The sequence below is a fragment of the Castor canadensis genome, chromosome 1 (genome assembly GCF_047511655.1).
Source record: "Castor canadensis chromosome 1, mCasCan1.hap1v2, whole genome shotgun sequence".
Taxonomy (NCBI): domain Eukaryota; kingdom Metazoa; phylum Chordata; class Mammalia; order Rodentia; family Castoridae; genus Castor; species Castor canadensis.
In genome coordinates, this window is record NC_133386.1 from 18107984 (window position 1) to 18135649 (window position 27666).

Here is a 27666-nt window from a genome sequence, read left to right on the forward strand (position 1 = left end):
GTAAGGACTGTTATAATTTTACCTCATTAAAGAAATTGCTAAAGAACCTAAGATAGTTATTTAGGGTAGCATCAGGTGGGTGATGAAGAGTGTTAGTGGCATCTAGAGTCCAAAGCCTTTCCTGCTTAAATATTCTGAGCCTCAGTTTCCTTATCTGTAACAAGGGGATAGTAATATTGTTTAGCTTCAAGGGCTATTGTGAACAATTAAGTTAAACTGTTTTCACTGTCTTTCAAACTGGATCATTTCTATTGATCTATCTTAACCCTCACTGATTCTTTCCTCTGGGATTACAGTTCTTATTCTGCTGTTATGTATTTTTAGCCCTTATTATTTTTTGGTCTTTATATCCTAGTAGCTGTGTAATAGCTACTTTCAAGTCTTCAGTGATAACTGGAACTCTGTGTCATCTTGATCCCTGTGTCTACTGATTTCCCTAGATTTTTATATGTCATGTAATTTTGGTTTATATTTTAGGTAGTTTGAATGAGACTTGGCATCTTTTTGCAAACTCTATGAACACCTGGATGTTTTTGTGTTAGCAGGCAATTGACCTGCCTTAGGTTCAGGCTGCAAGTCCTATCCTACCCTCTGTGACCTCTGATTGCAGTTTCAGCTAGATCTTGCTTGTCTCCTGTATGTGGCTCCATGTTGTTTCTGGAATGGAGGAGTGAGCTACCTATCTGTTCTGTCCTCAAAGTTTCTGTATGTTGGTAATTGATCAGACTCATGCACATCAGGGGTGAGGCCAATGCTTTCAAGCAAATTCTGGGAACATTTTTTTTTCTTGAACTTCTCCCTTCCTGGTACTTTCTGATTTTCTGGGGCCCCTGCATTTGGTCCTACTGACACGAACTGGAACTTTATTTGACCTGTCCTTTCACAAACCTTTGCAACTGCATTCCCATCTGGGGTCAAGTGGTGTAGGGAAAAGAAGCATTGGAAGTCTTTGATTACAGAAGGCTTCCTTCCTTAAAGATTTGGTTCAAGCCATCTTTTGTGGTAGCAATGGATATCAATATGGTTATTTTCAGCTGACTGTGGAAGATCAGGACAGTAGGAAAACAGCCAATAGCTGCATTTTCTCTGGGTCTTATCAGTTCCTTTCTATTCTGTGTGCTGCTTTGGATTCCTTCTGTCTAAATCAAAGCACCTACTTCTAGAGTTCATGTTGCTTTTTTACATTTAGACCTTGGGGGAAATAGTGCCAGATTGATAATGCTTGAAATTCAATTCTTATTCCATGATCTGACTTTACTTATTAAATTTTTACAGTTTTCATAGCTGTTCTATGCATTTCGTTCCTCCTTTATATTTACATTTATTGGAGACACAAGGAGTAGAAATATTCCATTTTTCCAAGCACCAGCACACTTAACTATCTCTTAGAGTATGTAAAAATAAGTATAAAAGGTTTATATTTACCTTCATTTTTATAATTTCCACTGCTCTTCAATTTTTGTGCAAATGTTTCTGTTAGATAATGCATTCCTTCTGTCTGAAAACTTCAACCTTTTGTTCAGTGCAATTTTGCAGGGAATGACTTGCTCTCAGTTTTTGTCAGTCTAACTAATTACTTTCCTTCCATTTTTGAAAGATATTTTTTATACTTTTTGTTTTTCAGTTTAGGCAACTTCTACTTATCGATCTTTATGTTCCTTGATTGTTTTCCTCAGCTGTGTGTCTCCTGATGAGCCCGTGGAAGGCAGTCTGTAGGATGGTACTATGCATATGTGGTACTGTTTTATGTTTGGTTTGGTTTGCTGTTGGTGGTACTGGAGATTGAAATCAGGCCCTTACCTTTGCTAGCCATATGTTCTACCACTTGAGCCATGTTCCCAGTCCTTTGGCTTTTAGTTCGTTTTTCACATAGGGTTTCCTGCTAACTTTGCCTGACTGATCTCTAAACTGTCCTCCTGTCTGCCTCCCAGTAGCTGGGGCTGTGCTTTGAGAATGTTTTTCTCTAGCTTTGTTGAGACATAATTGACAAATAAAAACTGTATATATTTAAGGCTTAAAGGTAATGTCTTGATGTAAGTAAACAGCATGAAATAATCACCACAATCAAGCTATTATCTCACATAATCACTTTTTTTGGTGTGGCGAGAACATTTAAGATCTACTGTCTTAGTAAATTTCAAGTATATCATCCATTTTTATTAACTATAGTCACCCCACTGTCTATTAGAGCTCCAGAGTTTATTCCTCCTGCATCTCCCCAACCCATCCCGTCCCAACCTCTACTTCTGTAAGTTTGACTCGTTCTGTGACTGGCTAATTCACTTCGCATAATCTCCTCCAGGTTCATCCATGTTGTCTTCTGTTTTAAGATTGGATGGCATTTGTGTGTGTGTGTGTGTGTGTGTGTGTGTGTGTGTGTGTGTGCAGTGTGTCACATTTCTTTCCCCATTCTTCCACTAAGGATCACTTAGGCTGAATCTATACATTGACTGTGTGAATTACGTTGCGATGAACGTGGGAGGGCACATGTCTTGCTGACATTCAGTGTAATTTCCTTTGGACATATACTCAATAGTGGGACTGCAAAACCATATGGCAGTTCTATTTTTTAATTTTTTCAGGAAATTTCATATAATTTTCCATAACGACTCATTTTACATTCTCATCAGCTGTGTCCAAGGGTTCCCGTTTCTCCACGTCTTTGTTCACACTTCTGTCTTTAATATCAGGGGTTATCTCACTGTGGTTTTGATTCATATTTCTGTGATGATTAGTGACGTTGAACATTTTTTTCATATACTTGTTGGCTATTTATATATATTCTTTTGAGAAATGTCTGTTCGAGCTTTTTACCAATTTTTCATTTGTTTTTGTCTTTTATTGCTATTCATTTATATGAGTTCCTTATATATCTTGGATATTAACTGTTTATTAGATACATAGTTTACAGACATTTCCTTACATGGATGCAATCCCATTTGTCTAGTTTTGCTTTTGCTTTTGTTGCTTGTGTTTTTTGTGACATATTCAAAAAATCATTCCCCATGGGCTGGAGGTATAGCTCAGTGTAGAGTGCCTGCCTAGCAAGCATGAAGTCCTGAGTTCAAACCTAGTAGCACAAAACACAAACAAAAAACATGCCTCACATAAATGTCAAGAAGAGTTTTTCCAAATGTTTTCTTCCAGCAGTTTCACAGGGCTTCTGGTTAATCCATTTTGAGTTGGTTTTTATATATGGAGTGCGAAGAGGGTGCAATTCATCCTTCTGCATGTCAATATTCATTTTCCTAACCCCATTTATTAAAGAGATTGTGCTTTTCTCATTGTGTTCTTGGCACATTTGTTAAAAATCAGTTGGCAGTAAACTGGTAGATTTACTTCTGACATCTGTTCTCTTCCATTGGTCTTTGTGTCTGTTTTTATGCCTGCACTGTAGCGTGTGGATTAATATAGAGTTTTTTGTGTATTTTGAGATCACAGCATGATGCTTCCAGCTTTATTTTTCTTGATCAAGATTACTTTGGCTATGTAAGATTTCTTGTGGTTTTACAGTTTTCCTTGGTTCATTTTTTAAAAAATTACATTTCCATAAGTTTTATACTTTAAAGTGACTTTTAGTGTATTTGCAATTTCCAGTGATTACCACTATCTAATTTTAAAACATTCAAATCAGCTCCCAAAGGAACTATGTGCCCTTAGCAATCATTGTTATTCTCTCTACCCAGCATGTAAAAAACACTACACATTTTCTCTGTGGATCTTCTTCTTTGGAACATTTGATATAAATGGAGTAATAAGTGATCTTTGTGCCTGGCTTCTTTGACTTAACAGGTCTTTCAAGGTTTGTTCATGTTGTAGCATTTACCATTAGCTCATTTTTTATTGGCAAATAATATTTCATTATATGAATATATCATAATTTATCCATTCCACAGTACATGAACATTGAGGTTTATGCAGTCTAGAGATATCTTGCTATGAACTTGTGTACACATTCTTGTGTGAATCATTTTCAGTTCTCTTTATTATATGTGGAATTGCTGGTTGAGATGTTGATTCTCCATTTAATATTTTGACAAACTCAAATGTTCCTGAAGGTTGCTGCATGATTTAACATTCCTACCAGTAAAATACGTCTCCATTTTCTCCACATCATCGCCAACTTCTTATTGTCATTTTGTTTTATAAGACAGGGTCTCATTATGTAGCCTAGGCTGGATGTGAACTCGCTATCCTCCTGCCTCAGCCTCTTGACTAAATGGGACCTTCAACACCTAGCTTATCCACTACTTAGCTCTCATTTTCTCTCCTTCTTCTAGTGTCATAACACTGAACACTGTGTTAGTTGAATGCCATAAGTTTTTGTATGTTGTTTCCATTTTCATCCATCTCAAAGTATTTCTACTTTCCATTTTGACTTTTCATTGACTATTTATTTGAAAGTGCTGTTTAATTTGCACATATTTGTGGTTTTGCCATTCCCTCTTATTATTGACTTCTAATTTCATCTTATTAAAGTCAGAGAACATGTCTTTATGATTTTAATCTTTTAAAACCTATTGAGGCTTGGTTTATTGTCTAACATTTGGTCTATCTTAGGGAATATTCCATGTGAACTTGAAATGAATGTGTATTCTGCTAATGCTGTGTGACATGTTCTGTAGATATCCATTAGATCTAGTTTATAGCATTGCTGGAAACTTCTAACTCCCTTTTTTATCATTATCTAGCTGTCCATTACTGAAAATGGGTATTGAAACCTTCAACTATTATTGCTATATTCCATTTCCCCTTCAAGTCTTCCACTTTTTTTTGTTTGTTTACAAAAGAAGAAACAATAGCCAACTCCAACCCAGAGTACTTTAAATGATAAGAGAAAAGAAATCCAAGGCAATAGTGGAAGAGAAGCAGAAGGAGCAAGAGTGGCAAGAAAGCCAGACCAGGTGGCACATGCCTGTTATCCTGGCACCCAGGAAGCTGAGGCAGAAAGATTGAGTGTCAAGACTAGCTCAGGCTTTACATAGTAAGACCCTGCATCAAACCACCAGAAAAAAAAAAAGTAGTAGAAGAGAGTCCGTAATATTAGTTGCTCTGAACTCATTACCAGAGCACTATCTCCCAGTCCTCTGGTTGCATCTTGTAGTTAACTTCTCCCTCCACACCTTTGGCATGATCCTTTCATTTGGGCCTCAGGAGTTTGCTCCTGTCTTCTTTTGTCCCTGTCTTTTAGTGTTTATGCATATCACTTCATCCTGATCACCATGATTGCTTTCTTCTTAAGTTGTTCACAAGTTCTCATCATCCTTTTAAACCATACACAGGCCTGACTCATATGTGAATTTGCACACTTAAAAGCAAAGGTTATCATGGATGTATTTTGGAAAGAAAATGTCAATGCAATTTAGAATACTGCAAGGAATAAACAAACATATCTGCTTTTCATTATCATTCTTAATTAACATTTCCTTATTTTTCTGTCTTGTTTTCTAAGACTTATACAAGTAAATAGCAATTTATTTGTATTTATAATTATGTTACTTAGGGTAAATCTAAAATAGCTCAGGGATCAAGAAAAAAATTTTGGGGGGGCTATTTTGGACTGTTGCAGGCTTGTAGGCAAGTATATTCTGGACATTCAAGTAGAGTTTTTCCTGAAGGAAAACACATTCTCATTTCAATAATTCTAGGAATTAATCTAAGGGATAGAAAAAGAGGGGATGGGGAAGTGAGGAGCAGGAGGAGGGGAGAAAAGGGAGAGAGAGAAAGAGAGAGAGAGAAATTGCTGTTGACCTAGCTTTGAGAAAGGACAGTTTGCAGCAGTAGGATAAGTCTCACTAGTCATCCTGGAACAGGCCAACAGGTGGTATCACGAAGTTCCTCCTCCACTCCTTATGCAGGTACTGACAAGGGAAGTGAGGTGTGATCTGTGGACACAAAGAAAGCAATGAGCCTCTGTGCAGCTGAAGAGAACACAAACTCCAGTCAAATACAAGTTTGGTCCTGGACTCTCCTTGGCCCCATTCACCTGTATGTTCTTTCTCATCCAGGAGGACGGAAAGCAGACAAAATCTGAAGGGATTATCAAAGACACTTGGAGTTTTGCATTTAAGCCCTGAGGTTTTAAAGAAGTATGGGTGATGTGGGGAGAAGTGACCCTTATTTCTGGACACAGAGGTCAGGCTACATGGTAAAAACCTGCCCAGGGCAGCAGTAGCAGAACTCTTCTCTCCCTCTTGTGCACTCATAGTAAAATGCCCTGACTGTGGAGGTGGCCACTTGTACACATGGCCATCCACTAGACAGTTCCTAGGATTACATTTGAGTGCTGAGCCTCTGAAAACCAGGTGGTTTGAACAGGAGTAGACAGACAGAGGGCTAATCCTTGGACTAATGAACAATTTAGGGGTCCTTAGGTATATTTAGGAAGACAAACTCTAGAAAAGGCTGTTCCTGCTGTTGGGACAAATGGACAATTTAGGGCTACTGCCATTGTAACCAGGTGGGAACTGGGATGCTTGGTAGCTACAGTGATGGAACAGTGCATGCTGCTACCTTGGGTGCATGTCAGTGCTGCTGTTCGAGAGGCTTATGACTGGCTTGTCCTCATAGTATGGTGACAGCATTACATTACCAGTTGTTTAAAATGCATCCAAATCTCTTTCTTTCATATTGTATGCACTGTCACCTCACTTATGCCCACATAATTTCTGATTCATTACAGGAGTTAACCAGAAGTGTCATTTAGCTAAAAGAATAAGAAAAGGAGGTATCATTTGTAGTGACATATTAACAAGGGAAGAATTTTTCAGGTTTTTCCATTAAATAAAAGAGAATAAAAAAATTTTATAGCTAGAATGTCATTAATTCAACTCTACTTTTATAGAAAAGGAAACTGACACAGAATGTCTCAGATTTCTCAGGGTGACTTATTTGTAGAGGGATATGCTTCTATTTATGAAGCACTTTTTGCATGTATAATTTACTTTTTTCCTCCTCACAGTCTCATAGGAGGCATTATTACCCTTGCTCCAAAAACGAGGGCATCAGGCATCCTATAATTTGTGACATGCTAAAACTCAAAGTTCTTTTCTTCTACCCCAGTTAAACTGGACCAAGTCTCAGAAGACCTGGGTGCATTCAATAACTAATGATTTCCTATGTCTCCTGCCCCATTCTAGATTTAGGGACACAGCAGGGAACAACATGGATGAGACTCCCGCTGTCAGGGGACTTTGAGAAGGACAGATAAACTAACAAATGGCTAAACAAGGTAATCTTGATTGTAATAAAGGTTGGAAGAAATTGAATAAAGTTTCCCTAATAGAAGGTGACCTGATATGGATGGGAAGGTGAGGGCAGGTTATTATTTCAAGGTCAGACACTACAGTTAAAAAAGGCTTGAGGTGACATTTAAACTGGGCCACATACTCTGGTTTCTCTTCAGATTGTATAAATCTTTCACCTTTTAAACTAAGGCCTGAGAGATATGGAGCCAGCTACATGATGGCATAGGAAAAGGTGTTCCTGGTGACAGGAACAGCAAGTGCAGAAGTGCTGAGATGCTTAGTGTGTTGAGGAGAAAGGAGGATGAGGGCAGGAAAATGCTCTTCTGATGTGGAGAGCCACATCCAGATTTTATTCTAAGTAGCTCTAATCTTAGCTCTGCTACCATCAACCTCTGAGTCAGCACATTTCTTTGAATTCTTTAGACATCAGTGTTTTTCCAGGAGGAGGCTTGGAATCCCTACACTTACGTGGTTGCACAGTGACTATGTTCCTCTTGTATAAGCTGTAACAATATCTTTAAAAAATTTCATTTAGTATCCATTATAATCACCAATAAAAGCCTTAATCTTACATGTGCAGACCAAACAGGCTTTACTTTGGAAACCATTAGCTAGATTTTTAGACACCTAGGGTCATGAAAAAATCCTAATCAATTAACTGTATCTCATATTTTGACCCCCTCCCCTAGCACTACCCCAATTCAATAAACAAAGCTTGAGTGTAGTTGCTTGAGAGGTAGTGACTTGTTAAAGGTAGGGCTATTTATATCTTTAACTCAGTACCTAAATGCCATTTGTTATTAATTTATATCACTGTAGTTTCTATTTTTCCTTACACTACAGTCTCAAGTGAGATCTTGGGTATTTCCACGTGATTCTAGTCCATAGGTTAGTAGGGTAGAAAACAGACAATAGGGAAGTTAAGACTAGAATGATTCTCCTATGAATTTTTTTTAAAAAGTTTCTTTTCTATAAAGCCAAATGTAAATGTTCCTTTCTGAGAAATTAAATTCACACATGAAAGAGAATGAGAACCTGATTACTATTTCAAGCCACCATGTTACTAGACTTGGCATTGCCTAGGTTCCTCCTTTGACTCATGTATCTGTCTTGTCTTCTTAACCTCATAAGCAATGTTTCCAAACAACACATGGCATGTACACAACACAGAATACAGAGTACTAAAGTTTGTTCTAGAACCTGAGGTTTCTTATGGACTTTTGTACACAGGAAAGGGAAGTATCATCACTTAATGAAAAACTGGGGTTTTTTTCTCTGTTCTGAGGATAATGAACCAGGTACATGTACATGGAGTATAGGTCTTAGAGGAAGTCAGAAATTTCAAGTTCTTTTTTGTACAATGTAGCTGCTCAAGTTATCATATAATTGCTTTAGTTTTCCTAATAAGGCTGATTTTCTTTCTCTTCCTTTTTTTGTGCTAAGAATTGAACCCAGGACCAACTCATGGATGTTAACCACACACTCTGCCACTGAGCTACACTGCCAGTGTCAAAGCTGCTTTTCTTAAAAAAAAAAAATACAAAGTGCTAAAGAATTAAAAAACTTCTGGAAACAGTTAAGTTTTCAGAACTTCCAGAGCCATAAAAACCTTTAAATGGAATATCAATGTATTGAAAAATAGGAGATGATTTATAGAGAAATTCCAAGAGAAATGTCAGCAATTGAACATTTATGGCTAAAATAGGAAATATATAAAAACTTAAGTGCATTTAGATATCATGAAAGCCCAGAAGTGCTCGTAAATTGAAAAAAATACAAAATCTCTTGAATTTTGTCAGTTTACCAACAAATATGAAGGAATACTTCATATTTGACAGGGATTAGGGCAAATGCTGGCCTTACCAAGTCTCTTTTCTCAAGGAGCTCATGATCTCAAGGAGATGGGTGCATGGGTGCTTGACCAACAAGCTAGACCCCACTGTGAGAAGGACTGAACTAATGGTATGAAGAAATGGTTGCAAGGGAGAAGAGGAAGCAATTAAAACACTCCAGGGAGCATGGAAGGCTTTTAAGAGAAAATGACATTGCAGCCTGACTAGAAAGGATTAGTGGGTTTTTCCTGGGCTTAAAATCACAAAAACAAACATGAACTCCAGGTATAAACAAAGCCTCAGAGAATTGACAGCATGCACTGTAAAGGCAGAAGCTCATCGTAGCAGATAAACATGGAATGGTTTATGACACCAGGATAATAGACACAGAAGGGACTCTTAAGTAGTCATTTTGCCAAATTATGAATTACAGCAATGAACTTCATGACAGGTTATCAGATGAGTTTTCAAAAAGTTTAAAAGAGAAACACCTTAACAGAAAAGGTCCTCCAGTGAGAAATAGCAACTATAATTCAAATGGAAGATGCAGAAGCAGAATCAGGTCTGAACAGGAAAGAAAAATAATTGAGAATAATTTGTGACAATAAATGCTGCAATAGTGACTGGTTGAACGTGAGGTCTGAGGAAGGGAGAACAGGTACTCAATCACTTAATCAATACTGATGGTGGGATAACAGTTGATGTTTTACATGATGTATTTCCCCTACCCGAAATTCCTTTTTTTCCCTTGTTCAAGTGTCCAAGGACACTTCACCCTTTGTACTGAAGTGTTGTTACTGAAAAAAGAAAAAGAAAAATGTCATTGTCACGGGATATAAATTCTAGGGCAGGGCCTTGGTCTTCACTTTTCTATTTCCAATATTTAGAACAGAGTGTCATATCTTGACGTCCAATAAATATTGGTTGACAAAAGTAGCCGGAGCCAGGTGTGGTGGTATGCACCTGTAATTCCTGCCCTCGGGAGGCTGAGGCAAGAGAATACACTGAGTTTGAGGCCAGCCTGGGCTACATAGCAAGATCATGTCTTAAAAACAAACAAACAAAAGCTAATAATTGCATTTCAAAATGGAGTTTTAGAGGCCCTGGTACACACAACAGTTTTGGGGCAAAAATGATTTTTGAAGCAATGGCAGCTTGAATTTAAACGTCAAGGTCTGAGGTTCTGGCCTCCACTTGAGGGATGCAGATGGTTTTTTCTGGTCCATCCAGACTAGATAATAAATCATACAGGCTTGGATGGAGAAAGAGAACAGGGCTCTGAGCCAGACACCAGTGCTTAGCTCCAGGGAGGGGAAAGAAATGATGGAATTCACTGAAGTCTGAGTAGGATCAAAGCTCTAGACTTATTTGGAATTCAGAGGAGGTCCCCACATCATGATGGGGTGACTCAGGAGTGCAGATCTGAGTGCCCTTATCTGAGATGCAGAAGAGAATCTGGATCATTCTTAATCCAGATCTGGGAACCACAGTCTAAGGGGAGAGAGGGAGGGAGCATGTTGAAGGTTTTGGCATTTGAAAGTTTTCAGGGAATATGTGGGAGACTAAAATTCAGAAGGCAGCAAGAGTATTAGAACTGCTTGAGGATTATAAACTGGATTCCTTTTAGCAAATTGTGAGAGAAATGAATAAAGAATAGACTTTAAGATGGTTCTGGTGGTGCATGCCTACAAGTCCCAGCACTCTGGAACTGGAGGCAGGACGACTAAGGGCTCCAGACCAGCCTAGGCTACATAGCAAGACTCTATATCAAGCCCAACCCCCATTCCCAAAGAAAACAAGAAAAGAAGAATATAGTTTTAAAAATATTGGGCTAGAGTGGCTGAAGTAGTAGACCACCTGCCTAGCAAGCATGATGCAATGAGTTCAAACCCCAACACCTCTAAAAAAAAATGTCTATTTGTGTATATATGCATATAAAAACATACACATATCATTATTTGTATCAGACACTATTCCAAGTACTTTACATGTATTCGATTCATAATCATTACCATTTTACAGACTATGAAACTCTTGCAGTTTCATAACCCGCAAGAGCTACCCATGTATATCATGGAGAGGGAACTGCAGCAGTTTAGTGAGAGTTTGTCCCTTGTGCTGTCTTTTGGTTGTAAGCACAAAGCATCCTTCAGAGGATTTTATTACGTGGACCCTGTTCTTGTTCTTTCCATCAACCTGTGATGGAAATCAGTGTCAATAAAGATTAAGTGAAGTTGCAGTGTGGGTAAGCACCAGAAATGGCCTCAGGTTTTGATATGACTCCAAGGTCTCTTTTTCCTATTAAATAGAAGCAAAGACTTTAGAGACTATATAAAAGAACAGGAAAACAACAGTTAAAGTTCAGGCAGACACCTTTTGTGTTTAGAGATGTTTTATAAATGACCTATGAAAAATGGTAACTATGCTATGGCTAAACACCAAAAAGTACTTGTTCTCTATATTAGAGAGAAAAAATTTAAGGGACTAATAGTCTTAAGATTATAAAGCTTTATTTGCATGAAAATGGTTTTTCTAGTGATTTTTAGAGGTTATCTTTCCTAGCTAAGGTCAATATTTAGATCTAGTTTTACAAATAATCAAGCTCAGCCAAATAGAGACTGAGTGAGTTGGAAAGTTATTAGCATTGCTAGAAATCTCAGGAACAGAAAGCTGGTCTTCATACTCCGGCTGATGTGTCAGCATTTGAAATGCCACTTTCAGTGCACTTACATAAAATCCTAGGCTGGCTGTCTGGCCTATTAGCCAATAGACACACTGTAAGTTTTAGTTATCAGGAAAATATGAGCATTTCCAACAGACTGTTCGGAAGGTTATGTACCAGATTTTAAAATATAACCTGTAAGAATCTGTATAATCTTTATAGAATGGATTCATTGCTCTATTTATCAAGAGATGGTTACGTTGGAAGAAGCAAACCATGAAGCAGTAGCAGTATATATTTGTTTATGAGCTTTAGGTTCATAAGGTAAGTCCTGGCTTTTTCATCTACTTTGACTAGTTAAAAAACATGGAATAGTTTCAGGCAGGTCTCGTTCTGCCCTTATCACTGATTTTATTGAAGAAAGGACATATGCATAACAAGAAAGACAAAGCGTTTTTGCTAGTTAAGGATAGTTATACAGAAAGATTCCTACTATTGCTTTCATGTACCTGTGTGTTATGACCCATGTTGATTTAACTCTAACTGATCTTTACTTTGGTTCCCGATCCCCTGCTCATGACAACCTGTCGTTTTAAGGTTTCTGTATTAGTTCCTCTGGAGTGGGGAGGGGAGGGGGAGAAGGATGGGGGAGGGGGCAGGGTGGAGAAATGACCCAATGTATGCACATGTAAATAAACAAACAAAAAAACCCCAACATGGAATAGAAAGAAAATTAGAACATAAGAGGAATTAATGCAAAATGCACCCCAAATCCAACTAGCATTTAAGTAGTCTAGATTTCTTTTCTACATTTTTAAGTACACACAGTAACACAGAATTTTTTAACATGTTTATGACAATCCCACTGAATGGGAATAGGTTGAAAAAAAGAATGGGTCTTACTGTAGTCTTACTCTTTGGCCCAAAGGTTCAAATGTTGAGAGGATGGGGGCAAGGCTGAGTGCTAGCAGTGGAAAGCAGTGTGGAGTTATCCCCTTGGGGAGTGTTTTGTTCTTCTAGTGTGTAATATCCATATTTACATACCGAAACACTTTTAAAAAATGATCAATTCTTTTTACTTCATATGTCTGGTGTATTAGTTCAGATATATTAATTTTCAGAAATTAAAACCTATCAGCAAGCATGTTGCCTACCAAGTTCCAGGATAGTAAAGGAGACAATCAGGTATTTGGTACAGAGAAGAAACTGCAGTGAAGGGCATGGTTCTAGAACAGGGCTGTCTGGACCCTGGACTAGCAGTATCAGCTCACTTGGGAACTCCTTAAAAATACAAATCTTCAAGCCTTCTCCCATGCTGTTGGCAGACTCAGTGGATGTGATCCAGCAATCTGCATTTAACAAGAGTTGTGTTTTCAGGAGATTCTGATGCTTCTTTGAGAACCATGGTTAAATCTCATGGCATCTACTTAACTGAACTAAAGTAGGCCTAACTGGGGGTGGTGAGAGATGCACAAAGGACAATGATAGACAGATAGAACGTTGGGGTGAGGTGTGTTGTGTGCTCTGATGGAGATGCACAACACTCTATTTTCTTCATTTCTGCTTCTTTTCTCTATCTTTACTTTAAGGCTTTATTCCTTTACAGTTCTTTAAAACCTCACTTCTAAAGTCTTCTGTTCTTTAAAGTCTCTTTCCTTAGACTCGTACTGTCCCATGTTTTCTTTAGCATAATCTCTCTCAAAGTCTTTGCCCTCAGACTTGCAACTAAAACCTGCATTAGCATAACTCTCAAAGTCTAGGTCCTTAGACTTGCACTGTCCTGTGTTCTCTGTAGCTTTTCTTTAGCTTAGCTTTTCTAAAGCCTATGTATAAAGTTCTTGGTGCAGACTTTCTATCAACCCTTTTATTTAGCAATACCCCTTTAGCAATTTTCCTTCTGCAATCCTTTTCCCTTCAGCAATCCTTTTCCTTCCAAAGCCTCCCACATCAAAGCCTCCCTTCATTCAAAAGCCAAAAAGCCTCTTGTCCTTCTTCAGCAAGTCTTTTATACCCAGTGGTAAACAAGGAGGTGGGAAACAGCTCTTGCGGAGGGGAGTGACATTGTAACAACAGAAACCTGTGATCTACCTCTCTGAACCTAAACAACTTAGGAAAAGCAGCTGATTTGCATTTTCCTCTTCTGTGGCTGGGGCAGTACCAATCTCAGCCTGCAAAAACATCTTAGGAAAAGCAGCTGCTTTGCATCTTATTCTCACCTTATTCTGTGGCTGGGATGTGTGGAACTCAGCCTACAGAACACTGGGTACAGCTGTGCTAATGTCCAGTTCTCACAGGCTTCTCATAATCCACTCCCCATATCTAGTCATATTGTTAAAGGGCCATAGAAAGGTTATATTTCTGAAATGTGGTCTTTTAACTTTTGCACTCAGGTGATGCCATAATTTCTTGGAGTCTTTGATCTTGAAAGCGCAGACACCACCTGTTAAGATACCCTTGTGAGGCAGCTAGGACTAGATCTGTGGGCTGCTGGCATGACACTGCTACATCACATCTACAGCACTCTTTATCTTTACAATCACTGCCTGAACACAAATTTTCTGTGTGCTAAGTTGTTTTATCTGCGATTTTGAGTGTCTGAAGTTTATGAGGTGTAGGGATGGCATCATTGTGCTTATAAAAATTATTTAAAAATCCACGGACTAGTTAGGGGGAGGGCTGAGAAACATAAAGGATTTATAATGTTTCCAAGTGGGTAAAGAGATGCCTGATTAAAATAAAACTTACTGGGGTCTGGTGGAGTGGCTCAAGTGATAAAGTGCCTGCCTAGCAAGTATAAGCCCCAATACTACCAAAAATTAAATGAAACTAAAACTCACTGAAGAGTAGGAACTTGGGGTGAAGTCTTCTGACTTCTTTACTTTGTTAGTAACAAATACTGTCTTATCTAAAACTTTGTTTTTGTTAATTAGATATGTGCCCAATTTTTATATTGTTTTAGAAAGCATTTACTAAAAAAACATGGAATTTTATTTCTAAAACTAGTATGTAAGGGGATCAGAACTAAATGTTAGACTACTTCCTTAGGATTTGCATGATTAGAAAAAAATATTGCTAAACAGTACATAAAGTATTAGCAACATGAATAAAATGTGAAAAAATAAAATGACTAGAGAAGTATTTTTTTTCTTTAAAAGATGCCTTAGTACGAATAATAAACATTTCAAAAGCTTCTCTTAGGGTGCCTATGACAAAACACTTCTGTACAAAAACTGAGACTATAATGACAAAAACATTATCTTTAATGGAAGAAAATCAGAATCTTCCTATAACTCCTAGGAAGAGGTAAAATGCCAATATTTTTCTATTTAAAGCAGTGAATGATACTGTACCATTTACACAGGACATACCCAAAGTACTGACCTTTAAAAAGGCATGACCAGAGAAATGAAGACAATCTTCAGTTTTCAAAATTTTATCACTTTATGCCTATGTTTTCTGGAAAAATGGTAAAATTTCTTTTGATAATAAGCCTTACCACTACCAATCTACAGAAATGTATAACTTAGGAAAAAAGTGTTGTCTGTTTCATATATTAGATCATTTAATAATTTTCTGGATGGTGTATCAGTTAGGAAAATTCATTTTTGCAAAGCCTGTGGCTCTTCCCTTGTACAATTACACTGTAAGCACTTCTTGCTAAGGCTCACACCATAAGGTGAGACACGACTGCCACCATGTGGAATGGTCTTTCACCACAGGAAGAGTCAAACACTCAAAGTAAGAGAACTGCCATAGACTTTATTCTAAAATGCAATGGAAACAATGACAAATAAGCAGCTCGACCGCCTTTATGTTAATTACCCTAGATTCATTAATGAGATATTCATTTTTTGTACAAATAGTTGGACACTCATACTGACAAATCAAGTAGCAAAATGCCAAAGATGGAAATTATCCATATCCATTGTCCTAGCGAATCTAAGTATGTTCCACAGCCCAGCAACATCAGTATTAGTTGGAGCATATTAGAGATGTGTTTAATCAGACCCCCAGGTGACTGGGTATCTCTAGATCTGGCTCCTGTCTCCTTGACTCCCACCCCAACTCCTTTCCTCTTACCCACATACCAAAGGGGTAGGCATTTTCACCAAAAATTCCACAGTTACATGCACAGCTGGCCTTGCTTGAATTACCCGATCAATTTGCTTTTCCCTTTGGAAATGTGGCAATCTGTTTTTTTTTTTATCAATTATTTTCTCAGGTTAAAATAATGGGTTAATTCCACAAGTCAGAAAACTATTAAACATATTTTCCATAAAAAAGGGCTTGTTTAGTTTCAGGAGAGATTAGACTATTTTATTTTGCCCAATCAGAGCCCTTCAGCATAAAGAGACATTCATATACATATATATGAACATTTTCCAGAAACATTAATTTATAATACACTTTTAAAATACCATCTTAATGGTATTTATTTACAAAAATATTTCATTACCTAATTTTAAACCTTTTGCTGTGATGACAGTTTTTTTTTTTTTGCTGATAAATTACAGGAATGCAAAATAACTATAAAGTTTGAACACATTTTTAGTGTTTGCAATAGTGCTTTTTTGTTGTTGTTAAACAGTACACAGAGATTTTTTTAAACAATATTTCAAATGCATATTCCAGCAACTACCTTTGAGATAGTTACTGGGACTGAGCAAGATTTAAAAAAATAGAGAAGGAAAGTGCAGCAACTGCACACCACCTGCGTGTACAGTTTTAGGTCTATACAAGCTATAGTGCTACACCAAGCATGCTTGCCCGTGACATAAACAAATGTTAGGAAAACTAAATCTTGCTCTTTTTCATATTGTCTCTTGTAATGCATTTACAAGAAACAGATGGTATAACTAGAAAGCAAAATGTTTTTCTGGTTCTAGTTACCATGCTGAGCAGAGGTCATACCTAAAGTATCACAGTACTGTTTATTTACAAAGAAAAAACTTAAAATAAATCAAACCATGATTTATCCTCTTTGCATTGCTTTCTACTGATATGTTGAGCCTGTTGCATTACATTGTCTTCAGTTGAAACAAAGTTTAGACAACAGAAAACAAATAGCAAAAGTATTAAAAAAACTTAAATAGGATTCCATTGTCAATAACCTGTACCATTTTAAATGCCTGAGTCAAATGACCTACGATAAACTAATACTTATTTACATCTTACATACTACAAAATTTTAATCGAAACTATGAGCCTCATTGCAAAATACTGGCAAAACTGACATTCATGATTTTTCTGGTTTAAAGAGAAAAATAAAGAGAGCACTTACAAGTAACCCTGGATTACTGTACTCAATTTATAAATGAAGTGTGCCTAATAATTTTAAGACTATATCAGTGACTGAACAAACAATGTTATAACCCTGGAAATTGGGAAGTTAATAATCACTTAATTCTCTCAAAAAGGTAAGCTAATGTTTTTCTTTTGAATTTTTTTGGTTGTAACAACTGTTTTCTGTCCACAGTACCTTCACAACTTCCGAGGCAGTAGTATCATTAATATTCACAAGAATATAATCCCTATAGCACTCTACTAGAAGTTGATCAGAATGGTGAAAAGAGCAATTAACAAGAGCTGTAAACAGTATCTCCACATTCATTTTCAAATGAAAAAAACTGTGGGCATAAATTTCAATCTAAGAGAACAAAACCCTAAAATGGAAAAGAAAAAGGACATGTAAGATATAGGAGTGTTCTTTTTCAAAGTAAAATACAGATTAAAAAGTGTAGGAAATACTGATCAAGTATCAAACTGATAAGGAACAAATTCTATAAACTACAAAATAAAAACCTTCATTGACAAAAATACATAAACTCTGTTTTCATTTTTGGAAATTTATTTTTAAAAAAGGTAGAAGAAAATACCTTGAAAACTATTTTAAATATATATATATATATATCTATACTTTAAAACAATAGTTAAGGTAGGCATCCAACAGCAAGCTGTAACTACTGAGAAAGGTTTTGAAATCATTGTTGTGGGTATCCCCCCACAAAGGAAGATTAATTTGAAAATGTTCAATAGAGGTTTTTTTTTTAAACTATGGTATCTTTTCTGTCATATATGAAGACTTTTAAATTATGCATGATTTTAAAAAATTAATTGTATCTCGATATGAGATACCAATATTTCTTATTATAAGCGTAAAACATAACTTTTTGTATGGATAATATACATACTTTTTAAGTACTTTGACTTAAAACTTAACAAGTTCACCATTTTTAAAATTAAAGAGTACATTTATAAAAATTCCATTTTAAAACTAAAAGTATATTCTCTAGCAGTATGTATAAATATAACATGTTACTGTATGATTGTAAAACAAATCTGAAAGTGTTGCAATTAAACTTAAGACCAAGAACACTGAAACATACAGAAAATAATTTTACTTTTTTTGAACCTTTGAAAACTATATAAAACCCTATGAAAGGTTTTTAAAACTGATTGGTTGTTTAAGGTGCAACTAGCAGCATATTCATGATTTTGGTATGTTTATACACAAGCATCACTTCATTTAAACTGAAATGTGGATTAAATGATAATAAAAAGTTTTTGTTACCTAAAAAAGTGCAGAAAAAATTCAAGTTTAAAGTTCAGTGCTCTTTATTTTGCAGAAACAAATAAACAAAATCCCTAAAGTTAAAATGTAAAATAAATCTTTCCACAAAAAATTTACCTTTGGATATAGCTTTTCTAATGTCACATGAGAAATGCCTTAAGCAAAACAGATATGGAATATAGAACTTAGGGTAAAACTTTGAACTTCGTGATGTCTTCCACACATTCTTCCTTTCCTTACTCCTCTCCCCAGCATCTCTATAATTTAAACGTATTTAACACTTTCAGACTTGTTTAAAACACTCAAATATCTACATGAAATAATTTCAAAGGAACCTACAATGAAGTCTGAAGTAAAGGAAAACCTTTCTTTAAAGTACTATTCTTAATTAAATTGCAATACACTTACACACAATAACATAGACAAGTAGCAGCATTTTTTCATATCCATAATAAGCTCAAGAAGTTAGCAATAGTTCAGTTGCAGCTATCATCAACATTTGGAAACACTTTATAGGGTGGAAATCCACACAAAGGGTGTCAAGATGATGCAAAATTTCAAATGAATGTAATGTACAAAGTTTGTGAGAATATAAGATTTCAAAGACCATTCTAAGCAAATATGGATGGATTTTAGTTTGCAAAGTGAAAGCTGGATATATGGTACATATATGGAAATCACTTCCTACTGAAAAACTGTTAATCAATGAATACTTCAATTTAGAGTCAAGGACAAATGTGACAAAACAATGTTGAAGATATGGGAAAATCTTTCATGTTCTGATACATTTTTTATTTTGACTTTTAAATTTTTTTGGTTAGTTTTCCTGAAGTCCTGGCTTGCTGGTGACTACTACTTTTTGCATTAAAAAAAAGAGATGTTATCTCTCAAATTTCAATAAATTCCCTGGGTTAGTTATTACTGCATACTGACTCTTATCTACAGACTGAATCAAGTATAACTCTTAGAAGCTTATTTCCTATACTCAAAAATACTTTAAAGCTTTTTAATCCTAAGTGAGTCTCTAGTTTGTTGTGCATAATTTGTAGATTAATTTAAAAATGCAGTAATTTAACACACTGATCTAAGATTTTCTTATAAAATCCATCTTGGGTAAATTTATCTACTTCTCTATTTGAAAATAATTACAAGTTTGGTTCATTTATATACAATAGGAAAAATGACAGTAAAAATTAATCTATTATACAAATAACACAAAATAACACAGAAATTAAATTAAAGCTATGGACCTTCTACATGGATAGAGAATCAACCAGTATATTAATATACTTAATACTTCTCAACAACATTGAAAAATCTGTAAGTGTTGATTTTACAGATATTCACAAAATATACCTTTAAAAAAGGACCTAATACTTTTTGTGACTTATTATGGAACAATGGGTTTGCTGGATAATATGTAATGTACATTAAGCAATTTGTAAACTGCTGAATGTCCATCAGACAGCTGACATTAACTAAACAGAAAGATTACTCATTGGTACTTTCTACATATTCAACACTTTTGAAAATGATTGCATTTTAAAAATATTTCTTTTGGATTGATCAATTACATCTATCACATATACTTAGTCCCTACCCAATGGTATTTAAAGTAAAATTTGATGTAAACTTTTATATCTAGTAGTACACATTATAAAATGTAAACAAAAGTTTATTAATGAAAAGAGTAAAGAGGAGAAGAAGCTTAACAGACTGTGAAAAAGCTACAGTGTTCTACACATACCTCTAATGATCATATGGACTAGAAAACCAACCATGTTTGCCGTCAATTTGTGCTCTGATTATCTCTTAATTAAAAAGAAAATGATCTTCAAAAATTTCTCATAGAAAACAATATTTCAATTTCATTAACATTCATTTCAAATGCTTCTATTTTGCTCTTCTTTTGTGGCTTTCACAATCAACAATAATCTCAGATTAGCTGGCATTAAGAGAGTGCTTACTTCCAGATCTATGGAGTAATTTCTTTCCTTTCTGTAATGCTATGCTAGGAATCAATCATTCATTGTCCATTGCTATCTCAATCTACTTTATATTCAATAACAAAAATAATTTAGTTACCAAAGTGTACATAGTTGCCTTTCCTTTTGGCTTTTTAAACCTTGAAAGGATACGCACAGATTTATAGCATATTTCTACAGAAAATGTTTTGTAGGTCATCAGACTAGACTCTTGATTATTGACAACAGATGCTTTTAATTTTCCATGCGATAGCATGTGCACTAAGATTTAACTGGCTCATCAACCTGAGTGAATTGGAATTGTCAACAAATAAAGGGCATTTTATAAAGGGAGCTGAGCATTTTACTGAAATAATGAAACATTGTTGTTTTAGCAATTTTAATTAAATAATGCAAAGATACATTTGGTTAAACATTTTATAAAATTTCAAGCAAAATTAAGAACTTAGCCAATTTCAACTCTTCTACAAATTTAACCAGTAACTGTTTTGGTCAAATTCACCTTTAGCTGAATGAATGAGAAAAAGGACAAAGGACACTGAAGTATTCTCCTCGCCACAATGGAGGTTTTTTTGCACTTTCTACATTGCATGGCCACTACATGGTAACTTCCAGAATGATGAGCAATTCGGTCATGCTCTACACTTTTCTTTTCAATGAAAAGTGATGTATCACCTTGTTTTGCTTTTGACAAAATACGAACTAAACACAAGTATATAACAAGAATCCAAGAGTAGCCCATACACAAATCAACCATGTGTATGTTCTGATTATCTAAAGCCCCACCATTCAGCTTAATCTAAAGATATGGTAACAAACAGCTTGTTTCTTTTTCACTAATGATATTGATAACCAGTCAGTTTAAGGAAGGGAGAGTCCAAGACAGCTGTTTTTTATAATCCAGTCTAATGACACAAATGTAACTATTTCAGCCTCAGGACTTTTGACATATTGTCTCTCCCCCAAATAGCTCAAACACTGATGGCAGATACAACGGCACAAAATCTTTTGGCATATGAAAGTTTAATATAGGAATGATCCAAGGAACAGTCCCTACCATGCCGCCTCAATATCACTCTTTGTTTCTTCATCTGTCATATAAGACCTGCTATTTCCTCATTTGTCAACTCACACCTGGCACACACCATATATTCCAGTTTGTGTGTGTGAACGCTCCTCAGGTAAAGCCACATGACTGAGGTAAAACAGTGCATGATTGTGCTAGGAAAGAACAGTTTTTAGTGATATGAACATCCCTTTAATGTTGACTTTCCTAAATAAATGAACTAAAAAGGAAAATTTTTTTCCCTTCTGGCTGAAGTTGGACTTAATGGATTCTGGTTGTCAGAACTGGTACCATTTCTTATCTTTGTATTTCAGCATCATCTAAAGAGGAAAAAGAAAAAAAGAAAAACATCTTTTCAAAATGCCAGAACAAGAGTATCTATAAGTGGCTTCTATATTTTTCTAAAACATAGGACTCTAAAAACTCTCTAGTATTACTATATTGCTTATTGTAATAAAATCAACTTATAGAAAGAAATCAACAAGAACTGTTTCATTTAGAGGAAAAATGACCATTGAAAGAAATAGTCTGGATGGTCCTTGAATTTTCCTTCCAAGATGTGACATAATTTCCTTTATGAGATGTGACATAATGTGGTAACTAAGGTAATAATCTACAAATAAGGTAATTTTCCAGTCTCTAATTTTGAAGTAAAAATAATGCTTAAAGATGTAGGGAATGAAAGGCTGGAAATTCAACTACTACTGACATCTTGAATATACTGAATGCCTACTGAGCCAGACACTGAACATACACTTTCTCTACTTGATTTTATTTGAGTTGCCCATGAATTCTTGAGTTACACAGTATTTTTCTCCCTATTTTATAAATGAAGAACTGAAAGGTTTACTCAAGGTTAACATAATGGTGAACTTGGGATTTGAAGCCAGGCTATCTGAGCCAATAAACCATGACTGCAACAACCTCAAAGTACAGTCTTCCCTAGACTCTTAAATATGGCTGACGACCAGTATTTGGTAGAAGGAAAAAGCTATTGGTTTGAGACTGAGCTCGTTGCTATGCAGAGTGGATATATTGTGAAAGTGACTGAAGTGTTATCTGTGTTAGAGACATACAGTCAAGTGCAGGGTTATAAAAACTAAAATTCCTGTCTAAGATTGAGGGCTTCTAGCTTACCTCTAGTATTGTGTCTCTGGGCATAATACAAGAACTCAAAAGGACTTCTGAATCTCTCTAAAGCTTTGAACACATATCTCCCAGGTCGAGTTACCTCTTTCATGCATTGTAGGTTTCAGCATTCTTGAGCAAAGAAGAGCTTACTTTTAGTTGAAAAATTTAAAGGAAAGCTATAACTATAGATTGGGTGCTCATGTAAAAAAAAAAAACCCTGATATAGTTCACTCAGACAACAAACTCAAAATATCCTCAAGGACCACATTAGGAACTAAATATGAAAAGTAAGCCGGCTCAAAGTACAGAGAAAGTGGCAAATGTGTACAAAAATGAAAAATGTCTATGTTACATACAGACTTCTAAAAGTTCTATTTTTAAAGAGCACTATACTAGTCAACAAAAAGGATTTGTGAAAGGGTTGTTCAGGGATCCCTAGTGTACAGCATCTATTTCTGAGCTCCATTATGACTTCTGAGATCAAGAATGACTCCATTGCAAAAGGTACCCCATGACCTCTCCATGTGAATACATATGAGTTAGTTTACAGGACAGATTTAGTACTGTTTATTTCAATCAAATGTTTGCCAATTTTGATCTATCTGGGAGACTCAAGGAGACAAATTTCTTTCTTCAGAACAAGGTAGTAGTAGATCTTGAGGAATTAAGAGAAATTAGCATTTTTATTATAGTCCCTAAGAAACAGTTGCAAAGCTGGTGGCATTGTTCATAAAGATGCTGAAGGTGAGCAGGTTCCTTCAAAATTTATAAACTTCACCAAGAGATCAAAGTCTCTGGAAATATTCTTATAATGGCTCCCTCTGGTGGCAACAATCAGGAATTTGCAATTGTACAAAGAAATTTGAAAATGAAAATTCGTATGTGTAGAAATACAATAGCTATTAAAGTACAGTAATTCTCATACTCTTTTTACCAAGATTCTTTTAACTCTCTATTTGATGGACATACCTCATGAGCATGTTTAGAAAATGAATCTGCACTGGATAACATAGCTGCAGTTCTTTCTTCCAAGTCACTAAGCTTCTGCCCTCTTTCATCCAGTGCCAACCTGGCTCTTGCTAATTCACCAACAACTCCAGATGCCGCCCCTTTCACACCTTCAATGCCACCAGGGCCGGGGATATGTTGTGCAAGACTCCTTGAAGCCTTCCCAGAAGATGACTCTCCAACTGAAAGGATTTGAAAAATGAAAGACTAACACCAAAAACAAAAATTTTACTGAAATAAAATCCTACTACATGATAGGATTAAAACATAATTTTTGGACTGAGTGGCAACATGACTGGAATATTTACATATTCAACACTCCATACAAGGATCATTAATAAATATTTTTCCCTACACTAATTCCTACAGAAAACTTCTGCAAATCAGAGTTTGGTAATTATTTGCTGAAATGGGTAATTGGCATGGTGCACAAAATTAAAGATTATTAAAGACATTAACTTCAAATATGCAGGCTTAAATTTAATATCCAGACTTGTTTTAGTTTATTTACTCCACACTTCTTTGTTTACTTTTCTTTCTTTCTGAGACAGAACCTCACTACGTAGCCCAGAATGGCCTCGAACTCATTATCCTCTGGCTTCCAGTCTCCCCAGTGCTGAGATTACAGGTGTGACCGCAACACCCCTAACTCCATATTTGAAACTTTGCAAAAATACTATGCTCAGACTTAAAAACATTCTATTTTAGCTTCACAATCGGCAGAATTGGCAGATATGCCAGATGTGCTTTATTTCTTTCTGTCTCCATTTTTCTTGTCATTTACCAAACAGATCAGTTTTCCTTCAAAATATTTTAGGATTGCTTCCCTTCCCTTTGTAATTCGGTCCTTGGTTATCTAACACCTAGATAAATGCAAGTCTTCAATCCTTTAAAGGTTTATTTATTCTACAGTCATTCCCTTTTCCTTCAGCTTACAATTCTTTCTTTTTTACTAAAAATAACTGACATACTATATAATCAGTCCTTAGGTAAACACTCAATGTCTAGTCACAAGGCTGCCCCGCCATCACCACTACCTCGTTCCAGAGCATTTCATCACCCCAAAGGGAAGTCCAAAGCTTGTTAGCAGTCACTTTTTATTCCCCCTCTTCCCAACCCTTCTCAATCACTAATTTATTCTGTCTTATTATAAATTTTCCTATTCTGAGCAGTTTATATAAAATAAGAGTCATACAGTATGTGATCTTATGTAGGTGGCTTCTTTCACTGAGAATAACATCATAGTTCATCTATGTCATAGCATGCATCAGTATTTCATCTCTTTTTATTGCTAAATAATATATTTTAGGGCTTCATCATATTTTGCTTGTCCACTCATCAGTTGATTGGGTTAGTTTCCAGTTTTTGTGTATTATGAATAATGCTATCATGAACACCTGTGGGTTTTATGTAAAGATACATTTTCAGTTCTCTTGGATACATAATGCCTAGGAGTGGAACTGCTAGGTAGAATGGTAATTAAGTTTAACTCTGTGAGGAACTGCGAGATAGTTTTCTAAGGAGGATGTACCATTGTTTTATTACCACCAGCAATGTCTGAGGGCTCCAATGTCTACACATTCTTGCCAGTATTTGTTGTAGTGTCTTTTTTTATTACAGTCATCCTAGTCATATGAAATGGTATCTCTGTGGGTTTTGATTTGCATTTCCTGAATGACAAATGATGTTGAGCATCTTTTCACATGCTTATTGATCAGTTGTTCATTTTCTTTGGAGAAATACCTATTCAAACTTTCTGACCATTTAAGAATTGGGCTATTTGGTTTTTTTTGTTCCTGAGGTTTAATAGCTCTGTAGATATTCTGTATATCAAATTATCAGATATCAGATAGATAAGTGATTTTAAAGTATTTTGTCCCAGTTTTCAGATTACCTTTCCACTCTCTTCTTGATATTTATTTTTTGAAGCACAAGTTTTTCATTTTGATGAGTTTCAGTTTATCTACTTTGTTCTTTGCTTGTGACTTAGGTGTTCTTTCTGAAAAACCACAAAGATTTATATCTATGTTCTCTTCTAAGAATTTTGAATTTCAGCTCTTACACTAAGGTCTTTGACTCTTTTTGAGTTAATTTTTTTTTTTTTTGTACGTGGTATCTAGTTGTTAAAAAGACCATTCTTTTACTATTGAATTTTCTTGGCATCTTTACAGAAAATCAACTGACTATAAATGTTGTAGGTTTATTTCTGGGCTCTCAATGCTGTTTATTGATCTATATATCCCACTGTTTTCATGAGTATAGCTTTGTAGTAAATTCTGAAACTGGAATACACATGAGTCCGCCAACAAAAATGTGAGGTGAATTTCTCGCATGTGGCTATTTTGTATTTTCACATATATCTTAGGAATAGCTTGTGTTTTATGCAAAACCCAGCTGTGATTTTGATAGGGATTGTGTTAACTATGTAGATCAGTTTGGGGAGTACTGACATCTTAACAGTATTGTCTTCCAATCCACGAATATGACATGTTGGTTTATTTACATCTTAATTATTTTTCTCTTTTTGGGTGATACTATGGTTTGAACTTAGGACTTTGCAGTTGCCAGGCAGGTGCCACACCACTTGAGCCATACCACCAGCTCTTTTTGCACTGGTTATTTTTGAGATAGGGTCTTGCTAGGCCAGCTTGAACCATGACCCTCCTGTTTCTAAGCTTCCTGTCATCGCTGGGACAAAAGGTGTAACAACCATGCCCAGCTTTTTTTCTGTTGAAGGGGGGTCTTACAAACATTTTTGCTGGGGTTGGCCTGGAACTGTGATCCTCCTGATCCCAACCTCTCAAATAGCTAGGTTTATAGGAGTGAGCCACTGGTGCCCCCAACTATTATTTACTACTATTTAACTTCTTGAAATGATATTTAAAGTTTTTAGTTTAATATCTTTCTATTTCTAAGTAGTTTAGTTTTTAATACTACTACAAATAGAATTCTTATTTTCGTTTTTGGGTTAAGCATTACTAGTATATAGAAATTCAGCTAATTTTTTTTTATCGATCTTATGTCCTACAACACTGCTGATGAACTTATTAGCTGTAAGTTTTGGGTGTGAATTTCTTAGGATCTTTTTCTATGTGCAATATGATATCATTTGCAAATAGTGAGAGTTGTATTTCTTTTATTCTAATCCACATGCCTTTTACTTTCTTTTATTGTCTAATTGCCCTGGTTAGAGGTTCTATTATAATGGTAAAAAGAAGTGTTGAGAACCCTAGAGCTTTCATATAATGTTTACTAACAGCCATACATTTTGGGGGAGGATTTTAATTAAAATTGCATCAGGTATGCATGTGTATATGTACACACATACACCCACATCTATGTATACATCAGTTTTTGGATATCTTATATTGGATTTTCCACTTCATAATCTTATGTGCATCCATTTGTGTCTTGTAATTCCGTCTAGGTCCTGCACATTTTCTGTTGGCATCTGTAGGCACTTTTTTTATGTAACTGTTTGTCTGTCTCTCCCTGTTTTTGATGCTGGTGATTGAAGCCAGGGCCTTGTGCATGGCAATCACTCTACCACCAAGACTCACCCCTGCAACCTGATTTTTCTAAAAATAAATATTTATGGTAGGCAGAAAAATGCCTCCCCTGAAAGATGATTCCCCGAAGATTCCCTAGAATCTGTGAATATGTTATCTTATAATGGAAAGGGGACTTTGCTGCTGTAAGTTAAGCACTTAGAAATGGACAGATTATCCTGTATTATCTAGGTGAATCCAATCTAATCACGAGTCCTTAAAAGCAAAGTACCTTCCCTAGCTGTGTGTGCAGAGAGATGTGGTTTCACAAAAACAGAAAGATGCAATGTTGCTGGCTTTGAACCGTGACAAAAGGACCATGACCCATGGAATAGAGACAGTGGCTCCAGAAGCTGAAAATAATAAAGGAATAGTCTTCTCTCCAGTCTCCAACAGGGAACATGGCTCTGGCAATAGCACTAAGACTCATATAATTACATAACTGTATGGCAGTAAACTTGAGTTGTTTTATGCCAATAACTGTGGTAATTTGTTATAGCAGTGATAGAAAATTAAAACAATAGCAAATTTTAAACTTTCATTCTTAAATTTTGTTACTATATGCTGAATTTTATTTGTATAATGATATGCAGTCAGTTTGCCAAATTCTGTTATT

The 27666-nt window shown here is 35.7% G+C and overlaps 1 protein-coding gene across 10 annotated transcripts in view; it reads right to left on the reverse strand.

The window, feature by feature from the left end:
- Nucleotides 1-15480: 15480 nt before the first annotated feature.
- Nucleotides 15481-27666, reverse strand: part of Stxbp5 (syntaxin binding protein 5) — a 164425-nt gene continuing 152239 nt past the window's right edge. For all 10 annotated transcript variants that reach the window (XM_020168715.2, XM_020168716.2, XM_074072510.1 and 7 more), the window contains 2 exons: nucleotides 23464-23684; nucleotides 15481-21683 (listed from right to left, as the gene is read on the reverse strand). In XM_020168715.2, coding sequence (XP_020024304.1) covers nucleotides 21642-21683; nucleotides 23464-23684 — 263 coding nt within the window. In that variant the 3' untranslated portion in view covers nucleotides 15481-21641. The remainder of the gene's footprint in view (nucleotides 21684-23463; nucleotides 23685-27666) is intronic.